Source organism: Prionailurus viverrinus, chromosome A3 (assembly GCF_022837055.1).
Source record: "Prionailurus viverrinus isolate Anna chromosome A3, UM_Priviv_1.0, whole genome shotgun sequence".
NCBI lineage: Eukaryota > Metazoa > Chordata > Mammalia > Carnivora > Felidae > Prionailurus > Prionailurus viverrinus.
Window position 1 is genome coordinate 114922821 of NC_062563.1, and position 19626 is coordinate 114942446.

At 39.1% G+C, this 19626-nt stretch overlaps 1 protein-coding gene across 1 annotated transcript in view; it reads left to right on the forward strand.

Moving 5' to 3' along the window:
• The window catches only part of NLRC4 (NLR family CARD domain containing 4), a 37982-nt gene extending 20244 nt beyond the window's left edge, over nucleotides 1-17738 (forward strand). The window contains exons 6-9 of the mRNA XM_047853246.1: nucleotides 92-262; nucleotides 2721-2813; nucleotides 3915-4082; nucleotides 17197-17738. Of these exons, the coding sequence (XP_047709202.1) occupies nucleotides 92-262; nucleotides 2721-2813; nucleotides 3915-4082; nucleotides 17197-17486 (722 nt within the window). The 3' untranslated portion in view covers nucleotides 17487-17738. The remainder of the gene's footprint in view (nucleotides 1-91; nucleotides 263-2720; nucleotides 2814-3914; nucleotides 4083-17196) is intronic.
• The last annotated feature ends 1888 nt before the right edge of the window (nucleotides 17739-19626 follow it).

Sequence of the window (19626 nt, forward strand, 5' to 3'; positions counted from 1 at the left end):
ATTGTTCTTTGCCTTCTTTTCAGTCCATCAGTCTATGTTTAAATCAAATTAACTTGGTGTCCTAATGTATTTCCTTTCCTACTTTTTGCAGCTGAAGGTCTGACAAACCTGAAGAAGTTGTGTTTACTTCATATAACCCACTTGTCTGACATTGGGAAGGGAATGGATTACATAGTAAAGTCTCTGTCAGCTGAACCCTGTGACCTTGAAGAAATCCAATTAGTCTCCTGCTGCCTGTCTGCCAATGCTATGAAAACCCTAGGTAACTGTTGCCTGCATTAAGTGAATGAGAACAGTGTAAGAGAACATGTGATACTTTCATACTAATGCATGTTAAGTCTCTCAAAAGGAAATTTAATTTTTAGAGAAACTGGAAAAGATAATAAAGACTTCCAGGTAATATCTAGCCTGTTTTTAATGATCTTCTCCATGACTGGAATGAAAATGGAGAATTAGGAGAACATTTCAGAATAATGGAAGATATTATAATTTTATGATATGGTGAACAAAAAGAAAAGAATAGGTGCTTGAAACTTGGCACATACTCTGTTATATAATAACTGCCTAATAAATATTTAGATGATGGATAAATAAATGATTGAGAAGCAGAGAGAGAAGGATTTTCTTAAATGTTCTCAGGCCATCCAATTCTTTCCCACTGCCCTTTTAAAATGCAGCTAACGTACATTAATATAAGAGTTGAGTCTTGGGGTGCCTGGGTGGCTCCGTCAGTTAGCGTCCAAGTCTTGATTTTGGCTCAGGTCATGATCTCATGGTTTGTAAGATCAAGCCCCATGTTGAGCTCCACACTGACAGTACAGAGCCTGCTTGAGATTCTCTTTCTGCCTCTCCTCCACTTGTGCTCTATCTCAAAACAAATAAACTAAAAAAAATTTTTTTAACTTAAAAAAACAAACTTAGGGGCGCCTGGGTGGCGCAGTCGGTTAAGCGTCCGACTTCAGCCAGGTCACGATCTCGCGGTCCGTGAGTTCGAGCCCCACGTCGGGCTCTGGGCTGATGGCTCAGAGCCTGGAGCCTGTTTCCGATTCTGTGTCTCCCTCTCTCTCTGCCCCTCCCCCGTTCATGCTCTGTCTCTCTCTGTCCCAAAAATAAATAAACATTGAAAAAAAAATTTTTTTTTAAATAAAAAAATAAAAATAAAAAAAAATAAACTTAAAAAAAAACTGCTCGGAATCTGTAAAATGAAATCATTTGTATGCTACTATAAACCAAAAGCTAGAGAAACCCATGATTAGAAGAGGCTAAACACTAGGAAAACAAGGATAAGTAGATCCTTACTTCTCTACCTGATCCTGAAAACAGACAGACTTAGAACTATAAATAGCAGCTGTACTCTTTTTGAGAGGAGTTCCATGGGTTTTTTATGTTAAAGCACCAAACCCCAGAGGTTATTTTACTCTACAATTGAGTAAAAGTGATAATAGCTGGGGCAACTGGCTGGCTCAATCAGTACAGCATGTGATTCTTCATCTGGGGGTCATGAGTTCAAGCCCCAGGTTGGGTGTAGAGCTTACCTAAAAAAATAATTTTAAAAACAGCTAATAATAATAATAATAGCTAATAGTTTAATAAGAGTATATATCATGAAAAACCTCTTTTAATTAGAGATATTTCTTATTAGTCTTGATAGGAGAAACCTCAATTAGATTAAACAACCATGATAAATACCTAATGTAAAGAAAAGAACTAAGCAGTTTTTAGCTAGAGTGATGTTATTCTACGATTAACGCTTGTGCGTAAAATAATTTTCCATATTTTTTACCTCAACATAATTATATCTTTTGCAGATAGCATGGAATTGAGTCTTGCTTTTTGGGGGGAAAAAAAAAGTCCAGTCTTATTTCTGCCTTTTAATTAGTGCTTAGTCCATTTACATTTAATGTAATTATTGATGTGGATAGATTTTCATCTGCCATTTTGCTATTTGTTTTCTATTTTTCTCACCTGTCTTTTTTTTTGTTTTTACTTCCTAAGTTTTTATTATTAACATCACAACTATGACATTACCAAAATCATTTAAATTAAGATAAACAAAGAACTGCTCATTTCATCTGTTTTTGTTGTTGTTCCTTTGTTTCTCCTGCATAAAGACATTTTAGAATTGGAAGCAATCTTACATTTTATCTAGTTCAACTTCCTTGTTCTTTGTTTTTAAGTTTTTGTGTGTTTTTTTTTTAAGTTTATTTTTGAGAGGGAGAGAAAGAGTGTGTACAGGTAAGGGGCAGAGAGAGAGGGAGAGGGAGAATCCTGAGGAGGCTCCACCCCACCAGCACAGAGCTGATGCAGGGCTCAAACTCAGGAACTGTGAGTCAGACACTCAACTGACTGAGCCACCCAGGCGCCCCTCAACTTCCTCATTCTAAAGATGAAGCTTCAGTGGAATCTTGGAGAAATGGAGTGACCTTCCTATAGTTATGTAACAAGTATATTTTATGCTGCATTAGGCTTTACATGAAGTTTATTAGAGCTTAGGACTGGAAATATCTATCTGTCCATTTAGTCATAGCCATGAAAGTTCAGGGTTAAATCTAGCCAGATACCTTTGGGAATAATTAAATAATTTAACTAATCAGGTCAAATAATGATGTGTATGCTGTCAACAAAGAAGACAAGGACTTAGGATTCTCCTAAGGATATTTTTTAAATGCATATATAGTTCTGTAAAAGCCTTTTAATTTTGGATTGAAATTTTTTCCCAGCTCAGAATCTTCACAATTTGGCCAAACTGAGCATTCTTGATTTATCTGAAAATCACCTGGAAAAGGATGGAAATGAAGCTCTACATGAACTGAGTAAGAATAACAATTTAGCCAAAATCACATAGTTGAGTATATGTACTAGATAGTCAGAAACACGTATCTGGGCCCTGATGTTTTTTGGTCCGTGTGTGCCTTACTATACGTCCCTCAAGGGACACAGACCAATGACTTTGAGCTGCCAGTTTTCACACGCTCATCACACCTGAGGCTCCCAACTGCTTGCTTCATTCTAGGGGGCCAGTGTCTGAGACTAATTGATATTCAAAACAAATTTAAGGAGTTAATAAGATTTTTATTTTATTTTCTTAATGTTTATTTATTTTGGAGAAAGAGACAGAGTGGAAGCAGGGGAGGAGCAGAAAGAGAGGGAGTCACAGAATCTGAAGCAGGCTCTGAGCTGTCAGCACAGAGCCTGATGTGGGGCTCAAACTCACAAACCTGAGTTTGAAAGATCCTGACCTGACCCAAAGTCAAACACCTAACTGACTGAGTCACCCAGGCACCCCAATGATAAGATTTTTAAAGTGTGATAGTGATATTGTGATTACATTTTTTTTCTTTTTTTCTTTTTAAGAACTATATGGGGCACCTGAGTGGCTCAGTCGGTTAAGCGTCCACTTCAGCTCAGGTCATGATCTCAAGGTTCGTGAGTCTGAGCCCTGCACTGGGCTCTGCAGAGCCTGGAGCCTTCGTCAGATTCTGTCTCCCTTTCTCTCTGCCCCTCCCCCGCTCACACTCTGTCTCTCAACAATAAACATTAAAAAAATAAAAAATTAATTAATTAAATTAAATTTAAAAAAGAACTGTATTTACTGTCTGAGATTTGCTTTAAAATAATTCAGGAGAAAAAGAATTAGGTGAGGATGAAGGAAGCTTGTCCATAAACTGATGTTTGTTGAAGGTTGGCTTATTAGTACATATAGTTTCATTATACTATTCTGCATAATATTTGTATACTCTTGAGTACTTTCCACAAAAATAATAACCAAAATTCAAGTAGATTCTCATCACATCACCACACAATGAGTAGGCTGTAGAGATAAAGACTATTCCTTTTCCCACATCCCTTCATTCTTCATCAAGAAGAATCCATTGAGATGATTCAATTCCTGCATTGCTCTCTGGTTCTTGAAGTTGACAGGCTGTACATCCTGGAACAGCTGACTGTGCTCATGTTGCCCTGGTGGAGTGATGTACGAGTTAGTCTGACCAGGCTGTTGGAGCAACTGGAGGGGGCCCTGCGGCTCATCAAGCTTGGGCTGAAAAACTGGAGACTCACAGATGCAGAGATTAGAATTCTAGGTAGGTACATACATACAGAGCCAAGAGAAAAGAAGTGAGCTCTAACAAAGCTCTTAAGTTGGTTTTAAAAATTAATTAATTGTATTTATTTATTTACCTTCTCTTTTTGTTAAGATTTTATTTTTTAATGTTTATGTATTTATTTTGAGAGAGAGAGAGAGTGTGTGTGCCTAAGTCAGGGCAGGGGCAGAGAGAGAGGGAGGAGAGAGAGAATCCTAGGCTCCATGCTGTGAGTGCAGAGCCAGACGCAAGGCTTGATCCCATGAACCATGAAATCAGAATCTGAGCTGAAATCAAGTGTCAGATGTGTAACTGACTGAGCCACCCAGGTGCTCCAAGATTTTATTTTTAAGTAATGTCTACACCCAGTGTGGGGCTTGAGCTCACAACCCTTAGATCAAGAGTCACATTCTCTACCAACAGAGCCATCCAGGGGCCCCACCTCCTCTTTTTGTACAAGTATATTTAAAGAGCATTCAAGGAGTATTAATTAATCAAGAGATTAAGAAGTAAAATGATTTATGTTTCCGATTCTGTGTCTCCCTCTCTCTCTGCCCCTCCCCCCCATTCATGCTCTGTCTCTCTCTGTCCCAAAAATAAATAAACGTTGAAAAAAAAATAAAAAAAAAAAAAAAGAAGTAAAATGATTTAAACATTTTTAAACATTTATTATGAGAGAGAGACAGAGACAGAGAGAGGCAGAGAGTGAGGGAGACAGAGAGAATCCAAGCAGGCTCTGTGCTGTCAGAGAACCATGAGATCATGACCTGAGCTGACATCAAGAGTCAGGTGCTTAACCGACTGAGCCACCCAGGAGCCCCAAGGAGTAAAATGGTTTAAAACACTGGCCTGCCTTCAGGTTTTTAAGCATTAAAAAGTATTAAAGGAAAAACATTCCCATTACCTGAGAAGGTATATTATGTTTAGGAATTGCTCTTCCTACCCTTAACTGTCTGAAATTCAGCAATGCTCCTCCAGTTTGGGGAAATATTTTTAAGTTACCTGTTGGGTATTTAAAACATGTAAAGGTAGAGGCACCTGCATGGCTCAGTGGTTGGGCGTCTGACTCTAGATTTCTGCTCAGGTCGCCATCTATCGGTTCGTGGGATCAAACCCGTGCTTGAGATTCTCTCTCTGCCTCTCGCTCTGACCCTCTCCCATGCACCCATGTGCTCGTGCTGTCTCTCTCTCAAAGTAAATAAGCTTAAAAAAAATATAAAGGTAAATGCAACTTTATCTAAATGGGATCACTGAATATCTTTAAGCAATTGTGATATAATCCAGGAACAAATAGAGATATAGAAATGACTGAAGATTCCATTAACCTCAGGCAGTTGATGAAAGGTCTTCATTCTACCTGTGTGTTATTAATTTCTATGTAACAGATTACCCCCAAAAACAGTGTCTTAAAATAACTATAAATGTTATCTCACAATTTCTGTGGGTGAGGAAAGTGGTAACCGCGTGGTTCTGGCTTAGGCTCTGTCACGAGGTTGCAGTCCAGATGTTGGATGGGGCTGCCGGAGGATCTGCTTTCTGGGTGGCTCCCCAGTGGGTTGGCAGGTTGCCCAGAGGCCTCAGTTTCTCATCCCTGGACCTCTCCATAGGCTGCATGAGTGTTTTCACAGTGTGGCGGCTCACTTCCCTCAGAGCAAGAGATGTAAGAGAAAACCATTTAGAAGCTGCAATGTCTTTTATGAGCTGGCCTTGGAAGGTCATTTCTGCTGTATGCTGTTGGTTACTTGGGTCAGCCCTATCCACTGTGGGATGGGACAACACAGGGGAGAATATAATAGGATGTGAGGATCACTGGCCCCATCTTAACTGCTGACTACAATACCATCTAAGGCAACATTGGTGAAAGCAACCTTGACTTTATTTCTGTCACAGATTGTCTAGAATATATTTGTAGTGTACAAAATTATGAAATTTATGCTTTTAGCCATTTTAAGTGTGCAGTTCTGTGGTATTAAGGACATTCACATTTTTGAGCCACCACCGTCACATCCATCTCTAGAACTTTTTCATCTTCCTTGACTAAACCTCTGTACCCATTACAAAACTAACTCCCCACCTACTCCTGTATTTAAAACCTTTTCTCCTAGAGATGCATATGTCTCTAAGTGCTTAGGCTGCTCCAGGGTTTTAGCCTTCCCTAATGGTGCTTCAAATGCTGGATTTTTTTCTTCCCTTAATTCCTAACTCTAACTTTACTCACTGCTTTAACCCATCAAATCATGTAATTCTGGGTGTCATTCTTACAGATCCCTTCTCTATTCTGGGTGATTTTGGAGGCAGGTGGCTTCTGTGACAGGCTAATTAGTTAGCTAATAAATTATCCCTGTCAGGTAACTTCATACCTTAAACAAGTTGGAAAGGATATGTGTTTTTTTCTTCCAAATTTTTATTGAAATTCAAATGAGTTCATACATAGTGTAGCATTTGGGTCAGGAGTAGAATTTAGGGATTTGTCGCTTACATATAACACCCAGTGCTCATCACAAGTGTCCTTAATGCCCATCACCCACTTAGCTCATCCCTCCACCCATTTCCCCTCCAGCAGCCCTCAGTTTGTTCTCTATATGAAGAGTTTCTTATGGTTTGTCTCCCTATTTTTCCTTCCTTTCCTCTATGTTCATATTTTGTTTCTTAAATTCCACATGAGTAGAATCATACAGTATTTGCCTTTCTCTGACTAACTTATTTTGCTTAGCATAATATACTTTAGTGCCATACACATCATGGCAAATGGCAAGATTTCATTCTTTCTGAATGCCAAGTAATATTCCATGATAGGTATAGATATAGATAGAGAGAGAGATAGAGAGATAGATATTTGGCTATTGTTGACAGCACTGCTATAAACATTGGGTGCATATACCCCTTTGAATCAATATTTTTGTACCCTTTGGATAAATACCTAGTAGTGCAATTGCTGGGTCATAGGGTAGTTCTATTTTTAACTTTTATTTATTTATTATTTATTTATTTATTTATTTTTAATTTTTTTTTCAACGTTTATTTATTTTTGGGACAGAGAGAGACAGAGCATGAACGGGGGAGGGGCAGAGAGAGAGGGACACACAGAATCGGAAACAGGCTCCAGGCTCTGAGCCATCAGCCCAGAGCCTGACGCGGGGCTCGAACTCGCAGACCGCGAGATCGTGACCTGGCTGAAGTCGGACGCTTATCCAACTGCGCCACCCAGGCGCCCCTATTTTTAACTTTTTGAAGAATCTCCTTACTGTTCTCCAGAGTGGCTGCACCAGTTTGCATTCCCACCAATAGTGTAAGAGGGTTCCCCTTTCTCCACAAGGGATGTGTCTTTTTCAGGCCACTGGAAAGTGTGTAGAATTAGAATCATTTGTTTGGGAGGCATTTTTAGGTAGAGGCCTTTTAGCATCTTTCACATATTTAAGTAGTTAGCTGCCTGATTTGCCCACTTCTCAGGCTGGCCAGTGAGACCAGAGAAAGAGACTGTACATTTAATTAAGTAAGAACTGAGCTAGGCAGTAATTTGCCACTTGACTTTAGTTGCCCAGGGCCTTATAGCCTCCACATGTAAATGAGAAAAATAAGAGTAACAAAAGGCAGCTGGCTCTTGGAAATTGAGCTGTAACAATGTACCCTCAAATGCAAGTAAAAAAAAAAAAAAGTATAAAATGAACACCTCAAGAGCAGTAACTACTTTATTCTCAAAGTGTTTTAAAGAAGAACTTGTGGAATTATCATTACACCCCTAATAACAGATAACATTATCCCTGTTTTATAAAAAGGCAGAGACATAAGGTAGTCATACTAAAGCAGGGAAAGAAAGGGTTGCAGACAGAAGAGCAAGAGTTGAAGATGTGGGGAGACAGTGTGGCTGCTGGTCCCTACCCTAGTCCCCTCCAGACATTTCTTTCACCTCCCACAAGTAGGAAAAGCAGTCTGCTTGTGCTTGAGCCATAAGCTGGAGTGAAAACCAAGTATTCTCTGCCTTTGGTCTCTCCCAGGTGATGAGGCTGCTATCTAGAGGCTCCATCTTTGTGAAATGGTGAGTGCCCTGCTTTTGGGGTCAGATCTGCCCACCCTTTCCACTTGATAGATGGATGGCCTGTAGCAACTAAAAGTTTCTGAGCCTCGGTCTGCTCATCTGTCAAGTGAGAGTCACTGTAATACCAACCATATTAGCAGTTACTGTGCCACTCAGTTATAAAACTAATGTATATAAAGTAAGAAGTTCAACATTGACCCATTGTCTATGTTCAATAAACGGTACCGTGATCATTTTCCTCGGTGGACTTCAAGATACTAGGCTTATCTTCCTTTTTTAAAAAAAGCTTCCTCAGCCTGCAAAACAAATAAAATTTATCAAAATAAACCCTGCTTGCTTCATGTATAAGACCATTCACAATGGAACCTCAACTTATCTTCCTCTTCACCTTCATCTTCTGCCATGCCTCCCTACTTACATGAGGTTCCATCCTCACAGACTTCTGTTGTTCCCCAAAAGTGCCTTTGTACACGCACTTTCTCCAGAACATCCTTTCCCTTCTCTAACAGTCCCTGTAAGACGTAACTGAAATATCTCCTCCTTGGTCACATACTCTTCCTATGCTCTCTCTTCTGCCATATGTAACTTGGATGTCTGCATTAAGCCTCTTGTCCAGGGGCGCCTGGGTGGCGCAGTCGGTTAAGCGTCTGACTTCAGCCAGGTCACGATCTTGCGGTCCGGGAGTTCGAGCCCCGCGTCGGGCTCTGGGCTGATGGCTCAGAGCCTGGAGCCTGTTTCCGATTCTGTGTCTCCCTCTCTCTCTGCCCCTCCCCTGTTCACGCTCTGTCTCTCTCTGTCCCAAAAATAAATAAAAGTTGAAAAAAAAAATTAAAAAAAAAAAAAAAAAAAAAAAGCCTCTTGTCCAGAGTCTTTTAAACTGTTTTTGATTATGACCCACAGTTAAAAAATACATTTTATCTTATGATCTAACATACACATACATACACATTAAAAAAGTTTCACAGAAAGTGATTATCTTATGCCATGTGTGACACAAGCTGTTATTTTCTATTCTTTCTGTTCTGTTTCACTTAAAATAGATGCTGATTGCAACCCATTAAATTTATTTCACACTCCTCTAAAGGAGGGGACACCCTGAAGCTTACAAAAAACTCTGCCCTAATACATATCCTGCCCAGGATGTCAGCCTAGATCCAGGGCTTCTGTTTCCATGTCACTTTGGCTGTCTCTACTCCCATGTGTCTAGATCTGTGTCACCTAGCCTTCTGCAGAGGTTCCTTTCCCTCTTTTCCAAGAGACTTGGACAGGGAGAACAGTCACTTGTCATTTTCTATAAGAAGGGCCCAGGATAATTACAGATATAGCAAATATACTGAGCGCTTGTGGGTAATTGTGATAGTTCTTAGCAGCAGATTATGTTAAATGTAATATTGGTGCTTCCATACTCTCAGAGATATTTAACCAATTCTGTCAATTCAGGTTCCAAGTGGCACTCAATTGCCTTGCCGTCTCCCATCTCCATCTCTCATAGTCCCCTATGAAGCTGCCATAGTCCCCAGTATTATCAGTCAATTTAGGCATTAACATTTAATGATGGGTATGTGTGACAGATGCAATAGTGAAATGAAGAAAGTGCAATGAGAGAGAGAGAGAGAGTCTCTAACTGAAGAAAGACGATCTAATGAGATGGAGGGAGAAAATGAGATGTGGATGTGAGGTATGAAATTAGATACAGTAGTTGGAATGTACTTTCCTGGAAAAATTCTAAGCCTGGGTTGTCCCTATATTTCAACTTTTTCTGTACACATACTCAGGATATTGGGGAATATCACACAATTTGGCAGATAGGTATGCTATAATTTCATCAAAAACATTTAGAAGTGAATGGCAAGAAAACACCACCAAAACTTGTGGCATGCAGCAAAAGCAGGGCTTGAATAAAATTCTCATAACCTTAACTCTTTATATGAGAGAAGACCAAAATTAGTAAGTTTCTGATTTAAGAAGCCAGAAAAACATCAGAGTAAACCCAAAATCATAAATATAAGTCAATGAAACAGAAAATAAAAATACACTAAGCAAGATTAATAAAGCTTGAAGTTGGTTCTTTAATAAGAGTAACAAAATAAATAAAAGTCAAGCAAGACTGGGACACCTGCTGGCTCAGTCAGTAGAGCAGGAGACTCTATTTTTGGTTTTCAATGTTTATTTATTTTTGAGAGAGAGAGAGAGAGAGAGAGAGAGAGAGAGAGAGAGAGTGGGGGAGGGGCAGAGAGAGAGAGGGAGACACAGGATCTGAAGCAGGCTCCAGGCTCTGAGCTGTCAGCACAGAGCCTGACGTGGGGTTCAAACCCACGAACCGTGAGATCATAACCTGAGCCGAAGTCAGACACTTAACCAACTGAGCCACCCAGGTGCCCCAGAGCAGGAGACTCTTGACCTCGGGGTTGTGAGGTCAAGCCCCATATAGAGCTTACTTAAAAAAAAAAAAAAGTCAAGCAAGACTGAGAAAGAGAAGATTGAGCGACATAAATAATTTCATTAGTCAAAATAGAGACAGGCACATGTAGTAGTAGCTTTATTCATTATCACCAAAAACTGGAAGCAACTGAGATGTCCTTCAATGGTGAATAAACAAACTGTGGTCCAGCCATACAATAGTGTATTATTCAGTGGTAAGAAGATATGAGCAAGAACCCATGAGAAGCCAAAGAAGAAACTTAAATACATAGGGCTAAGTAAGAGAAACGAGTCTGAAGAGGCTACATAACATATGAAACCAACTGCATGACATTTTGGACAAGCACAGCAAAAAGTTCAGTGACTGTGGATGTTCACCTAAAGAAAATGAAAAGACTGATTTGTAAAGATACATACACCTCTGTGTTTATTGTAGCATTATTTATAATAGCCAAGGTATGGAAGACACCTAAAAGTCCACTGAAAGGTGAATAGGTAAAGATGTGGTATGTATAGACAGTGGAATATTACCCAAACATAAAAAAGAATGAAATCTTATCATTCACAACAATATGGATGGACCTAGAGGGTATTATGCTAACTGAAATAAGTCAGAGAAAGGCAAATACCCTATGATCTAAAATCTAACAAATAAAACAAATAAACAAACAACAACAATAGAAACAGTCATAGATACAGAGAACTGGTGATTACCAGAGGGAGAAGGTGGCAGGATGGGTGAAATAGGTGAAGGGGACTTAGAAGTACAAACTTTCAGTTATACAATGCAAATTCTGAATTCAGAATGTTAATAATTTATTTAAAAGAAATATGGAGAAGAAAAGCTTCAAAATTAGAGCATGCTGCCTGTCAAGAATTTGCATTGTATAACTCAAAGTCATGGAGATGAAAAGTATAACCTAGGGAGCACAGGGAATATAGTCAATAATAACTGACCAATGGGAACCACTTTTATCATGATGAGCATTGCATAATGTATGTAATTGTCAAATCACTGTGTTGTACACCTGAAACTAACATAATATTATATGTCAGCTATACTTCAAGTTTAAAACAAAGTTCAGGGGTTTCTAGGAGCTCAGATGAAAGGGAAGAAGAACCAGAAAATCACTTAGGGGGCCCCTGGCTGGCTTAGTCAGAAGAACATGTGACTCTTGATCTCAGGGCCATGAGTTCGAGCCCCACGCTGGGTATAGAGATTACTAAAAAAAAACAAAACAAAAATCAACTTAAAAACAATCACTTAGTAGGTCTGAGAAACCTGATGATGGAATGAGGAATCCAAAACACTCTAACTGTATTACAAAGTGTGAATCAACCTCACTAGGGGATAAAGGACAAAGATGCTGTCATAAATAACTTAGGAAATGAGTGGTCTGTAAAACTAAAGGCAAAATAAACTGCACATAAGCACTGTACTCTAATTTATAAAGTTATATTCAGTTGGAGTATAGATTATTTTGATACTGCTATATACATTTACACTGGAATAATTAAGTAAATGGATGGCAGATGGTGGGACCCAGGGTTTTCATTGCTGTGGTAGGAATCTACAGCAAGAGAAGAAGGCTAGTATAATCCATGTGGGTATGGATTAGAATTGGAGACATCAGTATGGACTCATTTCATGTTTACCTTAATATATATGGTTACATCTAGAAAAAATATACATAGCATACTGTGAAATAATAGAAAATAAATATTGGTCTCTGCCCCCAGTTCCTGGTACAATGCCTGAAACCTCTGTAACTTCCTAAGTGATAACACTCTGGGTGGGCTCCTGGATGGCTCACCAGAAAGACCAAGCCATGATTAGAAGCTTGCAATTTTCATGTCCACCCGTCATCCTCCAAAGAATAGAGAGGGGCTAGAAACCGAGTTAACAATTTATCATGCCTGTAGATAGTGACTTTCTCAGTGATAGTTAGCAAAGGGAGAAGAGTAGCTTTACAGATGATAAACTGAACATAAAGTCCCAACAGTACAGGATTAAGGAAGCTTCCAGGTTGGCAAACAAAGCCACACTGGGAGGGTAATGCACCTCAGACTCCATGGGGACAGAAGTTCTTGTGCTCAGGATCCTCCGAGACCTTGCCCTATGTATCTCTTCATCTGGCTGTTCATCTGTATCCTTTGCATATTCTTTAATAAACTGGTAAATATAAGTGTTTCCTGGAGTTCTAGTGTTTCCTGTAGTCGCTCTAGCAAATTAACCAAACATGAGGAGGAGCATATGGGAACCTCCAATTTGTAGCTTAAGCAGACAGAAGCTGTGGATAACCTGGGGACCTACTACTTGTGATTGGCATCTGAAGTGGGATGGAAGCAGTCTTGTGGGACTGAGCCCTTAACCTGTGGGACCTGACACTCCTTCCAGGTAGACAGTGCTAGAATCGAGTTAACTTGTAGGACACCCACCTGGTGTTGCACAGAATTTCCTGGTGGGGAGAAAAGCCTCCACACATTTGACGACCAGAAATGTCTGAAGTGTTCTGTATGCACAGTAAAGGAGACACACAGGAAGGAAACTGGAAGTAGAATGAATTGAGTTTTTGTTACACATATACATACACATATTCTTTGCTCTGTCAGCTGAGAGGGCCTAGAAGCAATGATACCTCAGAAGCCATAAGCACTCCTTGTACCCAGATCTTGAAATCTAATACCATTCTCTAATAAAAGGAACCAGGGCACTTTGACAAAATGGGTGATTCTAGGACTAGGGCAGGAAATGTATAAGCCTAGAGCATCCTGTAGTGTGAGAAAAGTATGGAAGTGCTCAAAACATAGAAACAAAAAACAAACAACAAAAACCACCCACAGTAACAGGAGGAAGTCAAAGTGACACAGAAACCAACTAAAAGTGCTCATAGTAGTTAAAGCTGGAACTGAAACAATAAAATAAAGTAGAATTGGATGATATCCCAAAGCATAAAATATCCATGAGTCCATAGTGACATAAATAAATTACTGAATAAATAAATAAATGGGGGAGGAGATAAATCTCTCATGCAGAACTGCAAGTAATTATGTAGATAACTTTGCCCACAAGAAAGTGGAGTATAACTCCCACTGCTTAAGTGCAGACTGCACATAGGGACTTCCTCAGTGACAGTATACAATGGGGAGAAGAAGAGTAGCTTTACAGAGGATAAACTGACCACCACCTTACCCATATGATCAAGGTGAATCTTAGCAGTGACAAATCATGCTGACAGCATGCACCCTGGACATGCTATAATAAAAATGGTACTCTATGCTTCTGTGATCTTCCTCCCCAAATGCATAACCCCAATCTAATCATGAGAAAAACATCAGACAACTCCTACAAAATACCAAAAGTCCTCAAAACTGTCAAGGTAATAAAAAACGAGGGTCTGAGAAATTGTCACAAGACAAGAAGTTCTATGAAGAACCTAAGGAGACATGATGATTAAAGGTAATGAGAAATCCTGGATGGGATCTTGGAACAGAAAAAAAGACACTGGTAAAAACTAAAGAAATCTCAATACACTATCGACATAAGTATCAATACTGGCTTATTGATTATAACAGATATGCTAAGATAATACAAAATTTAAAAAATAGGAGAAGCTGAGTGTGGAGTGTATGGGAATTCTGTGTACGGCTTGCAATTTTTCTATAAATCTAAAACTGTTCTAAAAAAGTAAAGTTTGTTTAAAAAATCAAAGGCATTGGGGCACCTGGGTGGCTCAGTTGGTTGAGTGTCTGACTTTACCTCAGGTCATGATCTCATAGTTTGTGAGTTTGTGAGACAGGCTGCTGTCAGCCTGTCAGTGCAGAGCTCACTTCAGATCCTCTGTCCTCCTCTCTCTGCCCCTCCCCTGCTTGTGTTATACACATACACACACACACAAAGGCAAAAAAGGAGTCATAATTATAGATAACTCAGAGATTTAAAAGATATGGAAACCCATCAACTATGACACAAACAAATTTGAAAGCTTAGACAAGGAAGACATGTTTTAGAAAAATATAATTTACCAAACTGTTTCAAGAATCAGGAGAAAATCTAAATAATCCATAGATATAATATAAATGGAAGATATAATTAAACTTTTTTCCATAAAGAGAAAAACTAACCTGCGAGGCATTTTTTGGCTAGTTTCACTATTAGAGAATCCTCAAAGTAGTAACTGTTACAGGAAAGATCAACTGGCGGAAGCTAAAATCAGTGGGCAAAACTTCGAGGAGAAAAAGGTTATTAGTATCTCACCTATGATATTTATCAATTAAAAAGGGGAAAATTACAAATTTACAATAGAAAGCCTGGCACACCCCACTTTAAACAAGAGATAGATTGAAAGACATCCCATGGTCCTGGAGTAGAAGACATTATACTGCCAAGATGGCAATACTCCCCAAATTGATATACAGGTTCAGTGTGATCCCTATCAAAATCTCGGCTGGCTTCTTTCCCAGAAAGTGACAAATTAATCTTAAAATTCATATGAATACTCAAGGAACCCAGAATAGCCAAAACAATCTTGAAAAGTAGAACAAAACTCAAATACATACTATTCCCAATTTTAAAACTTACTACAAAGCTACAGTAATTAAGACTGTGTGGTACTGGAATAAGGATAGATATATCCATTGAATAACCACAGGCAAGAGAATGATTTTGGACTCCTACCTCATACCATACAAAAAAATTAACTCAAAATGCATCAAAGATCTAAAGGTAAGAGCTGAAACTATAAAAAATTCTGAAGAAAATCTAGGAGTAAATTGTCATGACTTCAGGTTAGGCAAAGTCTTTAGATAGGACATCCAAACACAAGTAAGAAAAAAATAAATAAACTGGACTTCATCAAGATCACAAACTATTGTGCTTTAAAGGGCATCATCTAGAAAGTGAAAAAAGAACCCACAGAATGGCAGAAAAACTTTGCAAATGATTATTTTCTATATTATTGTGTAAAATATATAAAGAACTCTTATGACTCATTGATAAAAAGACAACTCAATTTTTAAAATGTTTGTTTGTTTGTTTAGAGAGACAGAGCACAAGCAGGGGAGGGGCAAAGAGGGAGAGAGAGAATCCCAAGCAGGCTCTGTGCCATCAGGGCAGAGTCTGATGTGGGGCTTGAATGCACAAACCATGAGATCATGACCTGAGCCAAAATCAAGAGTCAGATGCTTAACTGACTGAGCCACCCAGGTGCCCCAAGTAACTCAATTTTTAAAACAGGCAACAGATCTGAATAGACGTTTCTCCAAAGAAGATATATAAACCGTCAATGAGCCAGAAAGGATGCTCAAAATCATCAGCCATCATGGAAATGCAAATCAAAGCCATGATGAAATCCTTCTCATCCACTTAGGAAAACATTCTGGCTTTAAATTACTCTGTTAAGTTCCTGTGAGTTGGTAAGATCTGTTCTCCTGCTAGTAGAGAAGGAGAAAAGCTACTCTTTAGGGAAGGAGCCTTATACAGAGACACAAGTGGCAACCAGTATTTTGGCTGAGTGCATGCTATGCTGGGAAGCACATGAAAAAAGGGGAGGAGCCTGAATGGATATGAATATGAAGTTCAAGACAGCAGGGAGAAAGCTGCTTACAAGGAATAAAGAAGGGCTCCTTAGGGGAAGGAGGAAGAGAGGAGAAAGTGATGCCCTATGTATGAGTTAGGCTGGGCATAGGCTTAAGCTGGTATAACTAGAGACCCACCTACACCATGGCTTACAGAACACAGAATTTTATTTCCCTCTTCTGTTAATAGTCCCAAAGTGAGAAGTCTAGGCAGGTGGGTGTTGTTTTGTGCAATCTTTCAGACCCAGAAACCTACTTTTTTTGACTCCTCTATTCCTTAGAGTTTGACTTTGACTTCATGGCTAGGATGTCCACCTTCTCTTTGTAGGAGTGCCCTATTCTGTAAGGAATGGAAGAAGTTCCTGAAGAGCCTAGGGTGCATTAAAAAAAAAAAAAAAAGGCAATCCCAAAGATCCAAATCTTGAGATACTGAAAGGGTCTCACTTAATCTTACGATTAGGAACATTCCATACCCAAAGAAACAACAGTTAGTATTTGCTTCTCAAGAAGAGGAAATGACTTAAGATTGAAGTCTGACTCTAGTTTTGAAACCAGTGACAAATATTTAATAACATCTCTCATACCTCATTTTTTTTTTTTTAATTTGAGAGAAAGAGAGAGAACACAAGTGTGGGAGAGGGGCAGAGGGAGGCAAAGAGAGAATCTTAAAAGCAGGCTCCATGCTCAGGGTGGAGCCCAATGCAGGGCTTAATCCCATGACCCTGGGATCACGACTTGAGCTGAAGTCAAGAGTCGGATGCTTAACTGACTGAACCACCCAGGTGACCCTCACACTTTAATTTTAAAGCAATTTTCCATTTCCTGGAAGAATCAGGAAAAGTAAAAAAATATGTAATTCATTTATATTGGTTTGCTATATTGCTACTAATTACTATCTATCAGATTCCCTTACACTTTAGGACAAATATAACTTGTAAACATAATGGAACAGATTCATAATCACTGCCCTATCTATAGAGAATTCTAATTTCTTTCTGAAGCAAAGGATTGGTTCAAACAGCCATTTCTCTTAAAAAATTATTTCACTTCTAACATACTTACTTCTATTTTTTCACCCAGGTGCATTCTTTGAAAAGAAACCTCTGAAAAACTTCCAGCAGCTGGATTTGGCAGGAAATTGTGTGAGCAGTGATGGATGGCTTGGCTTCATGAACGTATTTCAGAATCTTAAGCAATTAGTTTTTTTTGACTTCAGTACTACAAGATTTTTACCTGATGCAGCATTAGTCAGAAAACTTGGCCATGTGTTATCTAAGTTAACTTTTTTGCAAGAAGGTAGGCTTGTTGGGTGGCAGTTTGATGATGATGATATTAGTGTTATTAAAGGTGCTTTTAAACTAGTAACTTAAATAAAAGTCACCTTAAGCCCATGAATGCTCTGGGGACCCCATTACTTTCAGCCTGGTGACCTAAAAATCTTTGCTCATCCAGTGCAAGAGTCTGAATGTATATGACAACCCATTATATAGCCTAAAAATTATTCTTCTTGGGGGGCCTAGGTGGCTTAGTCGGTTAAGTGTCTGACTCTTGATTTTGGCTCAGGTCATGATTTCATGGTTCGTGAAATCAAGCCCTGCACTGGCCTCAGTGCTGAATGTGCAGCCTGCTTGGGATTCTCTCCCTCTCTCTCTGCCCCTCCCTGCTACCACTTTCTCTCTCTCTCAAAATAAACATTAAAACAAAAATTATCCTTCTCAACAGTGTCTGCCTAACTTGCTCTTTCCAAACTTTGTCTTCCTCTCCTGGTATCAGGATGATGTGTAACATCATGACCTCTGTAGCTGGCCTCGTCCATGGAAATTTGCTTCCTTAGTTTCATTATTCAAAAAAAAAAAAAAAAAGCAAAAAAAAAAAAAGCAAGAGGATAAAAGGAGAATGCCAAGAAAATGAGGCAAAGAAGAGGAGCAAGTGGGGGGCAGTTGGACAACATGAGCTATTCTGTGTCTCATCACAAGTAGGATTACCATGTAGTTGAAGTGATATCATTTATCCTTGTATTCCCGTTGGTCTTGGGAATAGGTCACAAAAATTGATACACTGTATGCGTATTTACTTAGTACAGTGCCTGGCACATACTGGATACTCAGCAAGTATTTGCTGAACTAAATTAAATTACCAATAAATTGCTATTGAATAAAAAACAAGCCAAAATTATTTAAGATCAGAGAGAAAACTCTATGTACGTTCTTTATTCAAACAGTGTGATTCAAACAATTTGGGATGTAAAAAGCATTTTCTCATATAAGCAGATTAGACTCCCAAAGAGATCAGCAGTCTTTAGTCAAGCAAAAAACTGGCAGTTCACAAGCAGCTTAATCAGAGGCTTGATATTCAGGACCTCCCCATTTGCTTATACATGTATGTATTTCCAGCTGTTATCTTTATAGATTAAGGAAGAAAGAAAAATGTACCCCATTCTTTTGTACCCGAGGAAGCTAAAGGTACCCTGTCCTAAACTTTTCGCCAATACCACCCAAAATAATCCTTCCCCACAAAGAAAGAAGTCCAAGAAAAATCTGTTTAATCTTAACAGATTTAAGTCCAGTGTGAAATAAACAAAAACCTAAATGGTGTTTTACCTGCAGTTCACCTTCTATACTCATGGCACCTCAAATTAATGGCTTGGGTGTTGGTGTAGGTGTAGCATACTTGGCCTGTATGCTGAGGTAGTCACTGGAAGGAAATTTAGAGCTGACAGTTTACAGATTAACTAATCCATTCCCATCCCGACTTTATAGATGATAAAGCAGAGAGAAGTTAAATGACTTGCCCACAGTAACAAAATACTTACATAATGGCAGCGTCAGGATCAGAATCCAAATCTCCTGACTTCTAGTCCAGTGTTTTTCCATTACAGTATGGCGTTTTCTGAGACGGGGTTAATTACACTCCATAGAACTTGCTCTTAATCACAAACAATGGGCCAAATATTCAATTCAAACTTCCTTGTTTGGCTTCAAGTGACTCTGGCAAGATTTACCAGCAAGGCTATTGCCCATAGTCCTAGGTTGGCCAAGTTTCTTGTTTTCATATCCAGAATCTGGCCAGAGCTTGGCAAATAAGACTTCTTTATATAATCATGAATGGACCAATGTCACCTATAGCAGTTGGCATTAGTGAATTTCAGGAAGTAGAGCCAATTCCTCCAAAACCCACAGCAAACTTCTTAAACAGTGCAGGTGGGTATCAAAGCACCTTTGGTGGGACAACTACACAGGTGTTGCCTCTGAATGGGTGATGAGGAAACAGGCATTTAACTTCATGCAGAATTGTGTTCTGTACACTTTAAAAATCCCATGAGAATGGAGAAGACATGCAGCGGTGGGGGGGGGGGGCAGCACATACCTCTTAATCATCACTCAGTACATGGCAGTTCTTCAGATTTCATACGTGACCCACTTAGATGAGGTCAATGGAGGAAAAATCACCCTGTAATAGTAGACCAATAATAGGTATACTAATAGTTGGAGAACATAAGACAAAGGACAA